General features: G+C 46.0%; 1 protein-coding gene across 3 annotated transcripts in view; it reads right to left on the bottom strand.

Annotated features, from left to right (window-relative positions):
• PHAF1 (phagophore assembly factor 1) overlaps positions 1 to 11,882 on the bottom strand; it is a 43,348-nt gene that overhangs the window by 19,620 nt on the left and 11,846 nt on the right. For all 3 annotated transcript variants that reach the window (XR_001881520.1, XM_017852319.1, XM_017852320.1), the window contains exons 3-4: positions 9,711 to 9,793; positions 4,606 to 4,689 (exon numbers count right to left, since the gene is read on the bottom strand). Coding sequence is in view for 2 of the 3 variants with exons in the window: in XM_017852319.1 (XP_017707808.1) it covers positions 4,606 to 4,689; positions 9,711 to 9,793 (167 nt within the window). In the remaining variant the exon portion in view is untranslated. The remainder of the gene's footprint in view (positions 1 to 4,605; positions 4,690 to 9,710; positions 9,794 to 11,882) is intronic.

Here is an 11,882-nt window from a genome sequence, read left to right on the forward strand (position 1 = left end):
CCCGCCTCGGCCTCCCAAAGTGCTGGGATTACAGGCTTGAGCCACCGCGCCCGGCCTCATTTAAAATTTTTTTAAGAACTTTTTGTAGAGATAGAATCCTAGCAAAACTAAAAGACTATGTTGCCCAGGCTGGTCTCAAACTCCTGGGCTCATATGATTCTCCTGTCTTAGCCTTCCAAAGTGCTGGGATTACAAGCATGAGCCACCAGGACAGTCCTTTGTTCTCATTTTGAAACTGAGGAGAAAACACACAGCATAACCTCCTCGCCCTCTCCTAGTGGACTGCTCAACAGATGTCCATGGATGCTCTGGATCAAGGCTCTTACATGCAATCCACTTCTGGGTCAGGCTGGAGCACACACCACCCTATAGGACAACGATCTCTTCCACAGACATGAAGCTTGTTAAGGCTCTGCTTTGGACACTAAGCTCCCTTCCTCCCATCTCATACTTTGCTGCATTTTAAAACCCAGGTCGGGTTGCTTTTGAAAATAGCTTATTTTAACTGGGCACGGTGGCTCAGGCCTGTAATCCCAGCATTTTGGGAGGCCCAGGTGGGTGGATCACATGAGGTCAGGAGTTCCAGATCAGCCTGACTAACATGGTGAAACCCTGTCTCTACTAAAAATACAAAAATGAGCTGGGTGTGGTGGCACATGCCTGTAATCCCAGCTACTCAGGAGGCTGAGGCAGGAGAACTGCTTGAACCTGAGAGTTGGAGCTTGCAGTGAGCCAAGATCACGCCACTTGCCCTCCAGTCTGTGCGACAGAGCAAGATGGATGGATGGAAGGATGGGTGGGAGGGATGGAGGGAGGGAGGAAGGAAGGAAGGAAGGAAGGAAGGAAGGAAGGAAGGAAGGAAGGAAGGAGGCAAGCAAGCTAGCTTATTTTGAAGTTGATTTTGTTTACAAAACAAAAGATGGAGGGGAGGCCTATCCCATTAGAAAGCAAGCCATAATATTTGTCACACAAGTGTGACAGTATTCAGTTATGTCCCTGATGAAGAGGATCTGGTTGAAACAAGAAAGCCTCAGGACCTTTGTGAAGCTTGCTCTTTAATGGCTTCAGCCTCAGATGAAATTCAAAGAACTCACGGCAGGGCAGAGATAAAGGAAAAGGCATCACCTAACACTCTGCCATCAGTGGTGCCAAGTAATAAGCACTATGAAGTCCTCCATGCAATGGTGTCAAGGGTTTGGCAGCCAGCAGCACAAGTAGGGGCTCAGAGCACCATCTACCATCCTCCAGCTGGGAGGTTTGGCTCTCATTGTGGAGACACAAGCAGAGCTGGCTCAATATCTGTTTGTCCTGCCAATCTGACCCTGATTGTGGAAGAGGCTGTGGGGCATTGTATGCAGGAATATCTGGCACTGCCACAGAAACTGAGACATAATAGATAGTAGGTTCACTTTTGGCCAGAGACCCTATCCCTAACTTTATTTAGAGACCACAACACTGAACCAAATTGGAAACTTCTTGACTACAATGTAGCTCTTTTGATCCTATCTGCTAGAAAGAACTGCTCCCTCTGCTAGGCCATCACAGCACTGGAATGAACCCTTTCCTCCCTACTTGTGTATTCTGTTAACTGGTCCACTAAGTTAAGCCCCTTGAGGGACTCATTAATTTGCATAGGGAAGGTGTTCAATTCATGTTAGGCAATTCTGCCTGGTGTGAAGCTTGAAAGCATGAAAAGAAGTGCCAGGAGAGGATGTGAAAGGAAGGGCAGGGGAACAGCTAAGATTCAGAAGATAGCCAGTGTCCCCTTCAGAATATCTGGGCATGGGAGTATACCATGCCAAACTGGCATGCCATTTCACTGAGGCTTGTCTAGCAGAGGGCCTCTACCTTCAGCCAGAAGCCCTCCTTCTCATAGCAGGTGCAGGCACTCACCTCCCTCACTTCTATCCCTACAGCTGGCCAATCATCCCCCAAAGCTTCCCACCACCCGCCCTGTGCAAGTGAGCCTGCGCAATGTTCCTCCTGTATCACTGGCACCCCACCTGCCAACAGCCATATGGATCCAACACATATAGGTGCTTCGACCCTGCCTGATCAACAGGAAAACAGTGGACCAGAGCTAATCACAGGGCATGAAGCAGTACTTGTGACAATGGACCCAGAATGCTGGCCATCTTGGAGTCCTTCATGTCACCAGGAGCATCAATAAGCAGATTTCATCTCTTGGAGCTTGCTGCACTACAGGGACAAGCCCCTGGGAAGGTTAAAGCCCATAATTTTCCACCTCTGGGCTACAGAAGCTCCTGATTTCCCCAGAGGGGATGAGATGTGGCAGCAGCCAAGATAAAAATGGAAAAGACAGGTGGCTGTAAAGGTTGTGACATATAAAGCCTCATTCCACAGGGCTGTCTCTCTTAGGCTTGAGGCAGGGGGTGGGGAGCAACTGTAGGAGGCAGCATCAGAAGAGGCGGATTCTGAAGGTGTTGGATGGAAGGGCAGGAAGACAGGTCAGGTCACGCTGGTGCCAACCAAAAACATCTGGATGATTACTTGCTCAGTTTCCAGAAGACTCAGGCAGGACCCCAGTCTCTCCTTCATGGGGATCCCACAGAAAGCAGAAGAGGATTGCCGGTTCGATTTTATCTCCTTTCCTATCCAAAGGTATTTCCCATTCCTCACACTTCTGTACATTTCTTCAGCTTTTCTCATTTATTTCCCAGACCCATCAACAGAGCCTAAGTGGTCAGCTACCACATATTGTCAATATCGAGTTAAAAGCCTGGCATCAGGTAGCCTACTTATCCTCTCTGTCCCTCAGTTGTCTTGCTAGTAAACAGTTCCTACTCACAGGCATGTTAGGATTAAATTAGAAAATGCGTGTGAAACACCCAGCCATGTGCCTAGTATATACTAAGCACTCACTAAACATATGACATTGTCTTCACCATGCTGTGATTCTATGGGCTGCTGGCCATCCCTTTTGTTGCCCATTTAGGTTACTTCCAGCTTCTCATTACCATGAAATGCCATTACCTTCCCCCAGTGTTTCTGGGTTACATTTTCTAAAGTGGACTTTTACCAAGTCAAAGGGAGATGACTGCTTGTAAAGGCATTTCCATGTTACTAGATTAATTTCCCCCTAATTTGTGATTATGCCATATTGATGATCATCCTCTGCCCTTTCCTAGTGTGGAACTTCTGGCCATGAAGACAGGATAGAATGAGGAATTCTAATTCCACATACTGATTTTCTTTCCACGTTCTGTTTTCTCTCCTTAGCAGTTCACTTGTGACATGGATGATGAGAACTGAGAAGTACCCAAGTCTTTTGGAAAGGCTACTCCATAACCCAAGGACAACAACTCTGGCATGCCACTGCCCAGGGCCCATTCAACCTCATGACTTTGAGGCATGACTCTGGTGTCACATGACTAACCTGTGAGGCCCAGGCATTTATAAACAGAGTATATTATAAACAGACTGGGCTGGGCACGGTGGCTCACGCCTGTAATCCCAGCACTTTGGGAGGCCATGGCGGGCAGATCATGAGGTCAAGAGATCGAGACCAGCCTGGCCAACATGGTGAAACCCTGTCTCTACGAAAAACACAAAAAATTAGCCGAGCGTGGTGGCACGCGCCTGTAGTCCCAGCTACTCAGGAGGCTGAGGCAGGAGAATTGCTTAAACCTGGGAGGCAGAGGTTGTAGTAAGCCAAGATTGCCCCACTGCATGCCAGCCTGGGCAACAGAGTGAGACTCTGTCTCAAAAAAAAAAAAAAAAAAAAAGACTGGGCTGGGCGCGGGGGCTCATGCCTGTAATCCCAGCACTTTGGGAGGCTGAGGCGGGCAGATCACAAGGTCAAGAGTTCGAGACCAGCCTGGTCAACATGGTGAAACTCCGTCTCTACTAAAAATACAAAAAATTAGCCGGGTGTGGTGGTGTGCACCTGTAGTCCCAGTTACTCAGGAGGCTGAGACAGAAGACTGCTTGAACCCAGGAGGTGGAGGTTGCAGTGAGCCAAGATCGAGCCACTGCACTCCAGCCTGGGCGACAGAGCTAGACCTCATCTCAAACAAAACAAAACAAAACAAAACAAAACAAAACAAAACAAAAAAATAGACTGGACTGAAACAGGTGTTAGCAAATTGCACTCAAATGCCAATTAAGATAGCCCCACATATTAGTAAGTTGTTTTTTTTACATTTCCTCCTCAGGGTTAAAGAATCAACTCATTGCTGGTGTTGTTAACCCAAGCCCCAGCATTCTAGGAAGAACAGTTTCCATTTTCTAACCAAGTTACAGTGTTTGACAAAAGAATAAAGTAAAACAATCTTGTTTTCCTGGACATGAAAGCCCCTTCCCCACAGCATGTTTCCCAAATCTTCAACACTCTTTCACCTTCCCCTCTGGAGCCTGGGAAAGCAGCTCTTCCCAGCCTCTTTCTGACCATCCCAACCACTTCCATCTTCCCTCTTTTTAGGGGAATGGGCACAGCTTCAGTTCCCTACATTGTAGTGATCTCTGAACTAAAGAAGTCCACACTTACTTATAAGTTTTTGAAACATCTCACAATAGCACATACTAATTAGCTCCAGAAAGACTGGCCCAGCTGGACATGAAACATTAGTTGTCATTTATAGTTACCTTAAGTCTCTGATTGAAAGCATCAAACAGTAGTTTGATCCCGTCCTGAGTCAGGTTAAGAATGAGGTCATGGCTTAGAGGAGACTACAAAACAAAAATAAAACACATTCTGAGTAACTGATTTATTCACTGAACACCTACTGAAAGCCTTACAATATAAATGCAACACACAGGGAATATCTAAGTGCAGGCAGTCCCTCTCTCCTCCAGCTAATGATGCTTGGAAACCAGAAAAAAACTGCTGCATGAATACATGGTGTTTTTTACTTCTAGCCTGCAGCTGCTGTTTCTTAATATCGGATGAAAAGAGCCTCTCCCTTCTGGGCTTGAGTAAAAATACCTGGGAAAAGGGACAAAGTTATATGAGCATACAGGTCATTTTCCTTTCAGGATCCAGGGTCCACATATGCAGTATGAAGTTCATTTCCATTGAACCTACAGAGCAGTTGGTGAGGAATACAGGTCATGTGAAAAGGCCTAGTTCAGGATCTAAACTCAGTAGATACTGCTTATGCCTATCAGCTGAACCTACATCCATTCACACTCGGGCTGTTCGTACCATCCACAGGCAACACATTTTTATTCTTTGATGGTTTAGATCAAATTCTAGGACAAAGAAATATACTGTGATCTGATTATGAATGACCCTCTTATCCCTCTTCTCTCTCCCACCAACCTCCCATCCCATTTCATATGTGCTTCTTCCTGAAAAGCCTAAATCTAAGATCTAAAGAGTCACATTTCTGCATTTGCCCCCTCTGAATCCTGGGGGAGGGGAGTAGCAGAACAAAGCAGTGAACAGAACCCTGGTGACCTTAGGTAACTCTCAAAACTTCTCTAAGCTCTGGTTTCTTCATAGGAATACCTTCATCCCTTCCCTCCAGGGTTGCTAGGAGGACAGAGACAGTAGGTCAGAAAGCACCTAGCCCAATACCCAGCACACAGCACTCTCCTCTTGTGTCTGCCCCATCTGCGTGCTTCTGGTCCAATTCAATTAATTCAAGGATTCAATGTCTGAAGATTCCCCACAGCCCTGATCGAGGCTGCCCAATAGTAGAAAGAAAAACACCATCTAAAACCCCACCCTTCTTTAACACATAGCTGCTCAAAATGTTTAGTTTCTTTCTTTTTTTTTTTTAGATGGAGTATTGCTCTGTTGCCCAGGCTGGAGTGCAGTGGAGCAATCTCACTCACTGCAAGTTCCGCCTCCTGGGTTCACGCCATTCTCTTGCCTCAGCCGCCTGAGTAGCTGAGACTACAGGCGCCCGCCACCACGCCCGGCTAATATTTTGTACTTTTAGTAGAGGCAGGGTTTCACTGTGTTAGCCAGGATGGTCTCGATCTCATGACCTCGTGATCCACCCGCCTTGGCCTCCCAAAGTGCTGGGATTACAGGCGTGAGTCACTGCGCCCGGCCAAAAGTTTAGTTTCTTTATAGAGCTTCTCAAGTTAGACAAAGTGAATGATGGAGATATGGCTATCAGAGACAAAGACACAGGCTGGAAGGCCACAAGTCACTGCTAGTGTTGGCCTTACTGGAGAAATTCTCTCCTAAGAGTCTTTTGGGATTAGTGCAGGTTGCTTCCTTCCATCCCAATGATCCCCACAAGGCAGCAGGCCCAGGTAGTACCATCATGCTTGACAAAAACTAAAGGAAGAATGTTATAATTTTCTAGTAGGTCTATATGAATGTCTAAACCATTAGGTCTCAAGCAAGATAATGGAACAATGAACTCTGACCTTGGATTACCAGTATCAACCCAGAACACAAAGTTCCATTTTGGAGAGAGCCATTCCATGGAAGTAAGCAGAGTGAAGCAACATTTTAGTCTCTCAGGAATCTTGCTTGGAGGAGGAATGTGCCAGGATCTGGATTTTCCTATACTTTCCCAAGATCTGATTTTTTTTTCCCCTGGCATTGTTATAATTCAGGATATAACTTAACAATTTTCAAAAGCAATCAAATTACTCTCAATGTTTTATTAAACTTTATATCTCTAAAACCAAAATACACATGTACTATGTGGTATTTAAGCAGGTTCTTCCAGTAACCTAGCTGTCCTCCATATGAAGCAGTTTAAAAAATCATCTGCTACCAGTTAATACCTTATCCTTCTAAGAAAGATGGGATGTACTTGACATTTCATTTCCGAGGTGTGATTTGCATAGAGCCAAGAAGATATTTCTGAAACGTTTAATGCAGACAAAATGTTTTCTGCATTTGGGAAACAAAGAGACAAATGGGTAACGAAGGGAAGAAAGTAGGCAGAAGAAGAGAACAGGACCCAAATTTAAGAAGCATCACATTGGTTGGGTGCGGTGGCTCATGCCAGCACTTTGGGAGGCCGCGGCAGGTAGAATGCTTAAGGCCAGGAGTTTGAGACCAGCCTGGCCAACATGGTGAAACCGCATCTCTGCTAAAAATACAAAAATTAGCTAGGCGTGGTGGCATGTGCCTATAATCGCAGGTACTCAGGAGGCTGAGGCAGGAGAATTGCTTGAGCCTGGGAGGTGGAAGTTGCAGTGAGCTGAGATCGTGACACTGCATTCCAGCCTGGGTGACAGAGCGAGACTGTCTCAAAAACAAACAAACCCAAAGATTATTCTATTATCAAGAAACTATACTGTTTTACAGAAAGATAACTAGATTACTTATTAATATGCCACAACTCTCATGAGTTACAAATGAGAAAAGCAGAGATCTAAATCAGGATTCAGACTCAAAACCCCCCCCCCTTTTTTTTTGGAGACAAGGTCTTGCTGTGTCACCTAGGCTGAAGTGCAGTGACACAATCATACCTCACTGCTCATAATCCTCCCACCTCAGCCTCCCGAATAGCCAGGATTATAGGCATGTGCCATCACTCCAGGTTAATTTTAATTTTTTTTTTTTTTTTTTTTTTTTTTTTTTTTTTTTTTGAGACAGAGTCTCGCTGTGCCACCCAGGCTGGAGTGCAGTGGCCGGATCTCAGCTCACTGCAAGCTCCGCCTCCCGGGTTTACACCATTCTCCTGCCTCAGCCTCCCGAGTAGCTGGGATTACAGGCACCCACCACCTTGCCCGGCTAGTTTTTTTTGTATTTTTTTTAGTAGAGACGGGGTTTCACTGTGTTAGCCAGGATGGTCTCGATCTCCTGACTTCGTGATCCGCCCGCCTCGGCCTCCCAAAGTGCTGGGATTACAGGCTTGAGCCACCGCGCCCGGCCTAATTTTTAATTTTTAATTTTTTGTAGAGATGGGGAATTACTATGTTGCCCTGGCTGGTCTCGAACTCTTGGACTCAAGCAATCTTCCTGCCTCAGCCCTCCCAAAGTGTTGGGGTTAGTGGTGTGAGCCACAGTGCCTGGTCAAACCCATATTTGCTAACGTGTTAAAGTTGTTTAGAAGATATTGGGGAAAATCAGCTTAATGCTAGCACTGTTTATACCCAAATATTGGAATAACAAACAATGATGGTGGTGATATAAGAAATGATGGTGGCTCACGCCTGTAATCCCAGCACTTTGGGAGGCCGAGGTGGGAGGATCACTTGAGTTCAGGAGTTTGAGACCAGCCTGGAAAACATAGTGAGACCCCATCTCTACAAAACATAAAAACAAATTAGCCAGACATGGTGGCATGAACCTGTGGTCCCAGCTACTCAGGAGGCTGAGGTGGGAGGATCACTTGAGCCTAGGGGATTGAGGGTGCAGTGAGTTGTGATCGTGTCACTATACTCTAGTCTGGGTGACAAAGCAAGATACTATCTCAAAAAAAGTAAAATACATTTTCTTAAAAGTTAAATAGGCCAGGCGTGGTGGCTCATGCCTGTAATCCCAGTACTTTGGGAGGCCAAGGTGGGCAGATCAACTGAGGTTGGGAGTTCGAGACCAGCCTGACCAACACGGAGAAACCCTGTCTCTACTAAAAATACAAAATTAGCGGGGGCATGGTGGCACATGCCTGTAATCCCAGCTACTCGGGAGGCTGAGGCAGGAGAATCGCTTGAACTCAGGAGGTGAAGGTTGAGGTGAACTGAGATCGCGCCATTGCATTCCAGCCTGGGCAACAAGAGCAAAACTCTGTCTCAAAAAAAAAAAAAAGGTAAATAAATAAAATTAAAGAGAATCCACTTTGGCACTGAGAATTCACAGTGGTTCAAGAAACCTTGCACACTCCTACAAGTCCCCTGTTCTGTCACAGGCACCACATGAATACTCAAGCACTTGCTTGGAGACTAAGCATGTCTTCTCTCAGATCCCTCACATGAGGGTCTCACTAGGCTGGTAGAGGGGTACAACATGGCAGAATGTAATCTCTGGGTATAGGTAACAGGCCCAATTCTGAATCTGCTCCAAGCCAAACTGAGAAGCCTCTCAGAAATTTTGCCCACCTATAATTTACAACATTCTTCATGTCAGAAATAAGCTGTCATTTGCTTTAGGATCTGAAACTAATTGGAACAAATAGAACTGAAATAATCAAACTAGTACTCAAAGGGTCTCAGAAAAGTCATTGAGGACATCCTTTAGCCTCTGTAGGCTCAAAACTATTCCCTGAGGCTTGTGACACATAGGACACCACAAAGGCTGTTCAACATGGCGGCACATGGTCTGTGTCACAGAACTGCAGATTTCGGAGAGTCCAGTGGTGGGAAGACTACACTTTGAGAGAGATAAAGGGGTGAATTATATCTGTTTCCTTTCAAATCTGGTATGCTATGCTCGCTAGAGATCCGTACTACAACCATCCTGAACACAAACTAACCAACAAAGCAGAAAAGACAATTTTAAACACGGAAGTGGACGGTAAGCACCCTAAAAGACCAGCGACACCCTCTGAAGCGACCTACCACTGAAAAGTCCCTGTTTAAGGGCCTGTAGGCAAGTTGAGCACAGGCAAAACACAGGTTCAATTATTACTGCTCTTCCAAACCTAGCTGCACTAGATGATCAAGAGCAAAAGTTTCAGAATCAAAGAAAAGGTACTTGATAACTGGCTGGTGCTAGAGATTCTCCCATTCAAACACAGCTATCCTTGCCAGTTAGCCTTTCCCAAAGCATCAGCTCTGGAAGTGACTCACTGCTGAGGGATGCTGTTTCAATAAACAAATCAGCCACCACTCACCTGTTCACTGTAGAGAACCTGGACGTTTTTGATGATGCGACAGTGCTTCTGAAGAATGGCTACTGCCTGAGCCAGAGGCATTCCTGAAATAAAGCAAGAAACCTGTGTGGTTATTTTGGCTATACATTTATTGACATCTACCACTTCGCTGGGCACTGGTCCCTGTAGTAAAGCCTGGGGATGTTTGGGGGCTACTAAGGTCTACAGATACATGAGTAAATAAGAGTTCAATAAGCAGTAAGAGCTATAATAAAGTTAAGCAGCAAGCACTAAGAGAATACTTGGACTGTGCACAGGTGTCAAACTCTTTGAATGCAAGGACTCTTTTGCTTATCTGTGGTGGTGGATATCACAAAAATCATGCATGGGCCAGGCGTGGTGGCTCATGCCTGCAATCCCAGCACTTTGGGAGGCCAAGGCGGGAGGATCACTTGAGGTCAGGCGTTCAAGACCAGCCTAGCCAACATGGTGAAACCCCGACCTTTTGGCTTCCCTGGGCCACAGTGGAAGAAGAATTGTCTTGAGTCACACATAAAATAGACTAACACTAATGATAGTTAATAAGCTTTAACAAAATAAAAATGTAAAATGTAAAAAAGGTCCCATGCATCTTTTTTTTTTTTTTTTTTTTGTTTAAGATGAGGGTCCCTGTTGCCCAGGTTGAGTGCAGTGGCATCATCTTGGGCTCCACTGCAACTCCGCCTCCAGGTTTCAAGCATTTTCTCCTGCCTCCAGCCTCCCCGGGTAGCTGGGCTGGGACTACAAGTGCAGCCACCTCACCCAGCTAACCTTTTTTTTTTTTTTTTTTACTTGGGTCAGGAGTTCAAACCAGCCTGGCCAACATGGTGAAACGCTGTCTTCTACTAAAAATACAAAAATTAGCTGAGCGTGGTGGTACACGCCTATAGGACCAGCTACTCAGAAGGCTGAGGCAGGAGAATCATTTGAACCTGGAAGGCAGAGGTGGCAGCGAACCAAGATCATGCCATTGCACCCCTAGCCTGGGTGACAGATCGAGACTCTGTCTCAAAAAAAAAAAAAAAAAAAAGTTGTGACAGGGGCTGGGTGCAGTGGCTCACGCGAACCTGTAATCCCAACGCTTTGGGAGGCCAAGGTGGGTGGATTGCTTAAGCTCAGTAGTTCAAGACCAGCCTGGGCAACAGGATGAAACGCTGTCTCTACAAAAAATCAAAAAAATCAAAAAAATCAGTCAGGCAGCCGGGCACAGTGGCTCACGCCTGTAATCCCAGCACTTTGGGGGGCCGAGGTGGGCAGATCACGAGGTCACTCCTGGAGATCCAGACCATCCTGGCTAACATGGTGAAACCCTGTCTCTACTGAAAAAAACAAACAAACAAAAAAACAAAACAAAAACAAAAAATTAGCCAGGTGTGGTGGTGGGCGCCTGTAGTCCTGTAGCTGCTTGGGAGGCTGAGACAGCAGAATGGCATGAACCTGGGAGGCGGAGCTTGCAGTGAGCCAAGATTGCGCCACTGCACTCCAGCCTGGGTTACAGAGTGAGACTCTACCTCAAAAAAAAAAAAAAAAAAAAAATTAGCCAGGCATGATGGTGTGCCCCTGTAGTCCCAGCTACTCAAGAGGCTGAGGTGAAAGGATGTCTTAAGCTTGGGAGATGGAGGCTGTACTCTGGCCTGGGTGACAGAGCCAGGTGCTGCCTCAGGAGGAAAAAAAAAAAAAAAAAGGCGACAGGGTGAGGCATTCCTGAATATCTAACTCTTAACACTTGGTTCTTTAACTCATGGCCCATTATAAGCAGATTTACATATGCCTCCAGTTTAAGTAATCCAAATTCCAATTACATCTCCAACATTCTAAGGACTCACGGAGACCATCAAAAAGTTTGTTTCCAGGCTGGGTGCGGTGGCTCACGCCTGTAATCCCAGCACTTTGGGAGGCTGAGGTGGGCGGATCACGAGGTCAGGAGTTTGAGACCAGCCTGGCCAGCTTGGTGAAACCCCGTTTCTACTAAAAATACAAAAAAAAAAAAAAATTCAGCTGGGCATGGTGGTGCGTGCCTGTAGTCCCAGCTACTCGGGAAGCTGAGTCAGGAGAATTGCTTAAATCTGGCAGGCAGAGGTTGCAGTGACCTGAGATCCTGCCACTGCACTCCAACCTTGGTGACAGAGTGAGACTCCATCTCAAAAAAAAAAA

The sequence above is a fragment of the Rhinopithecus bieti genome, unplaced genomic scaffold (genome assembly GCF_001698545.2).
Source record: "Rhinopithecus bieti isolate Rb0 unplaced genomic scaffold, ASM169854v2 scaffold_34281, whole genome shotgun sequence".
Classification (NCBI taxonomy): Eukaryota; Metazoa; Chordata; class Mammalia; order Primates; family Cercopithecidae; genus Rhinopithecus; species Rhinopithecus bieti.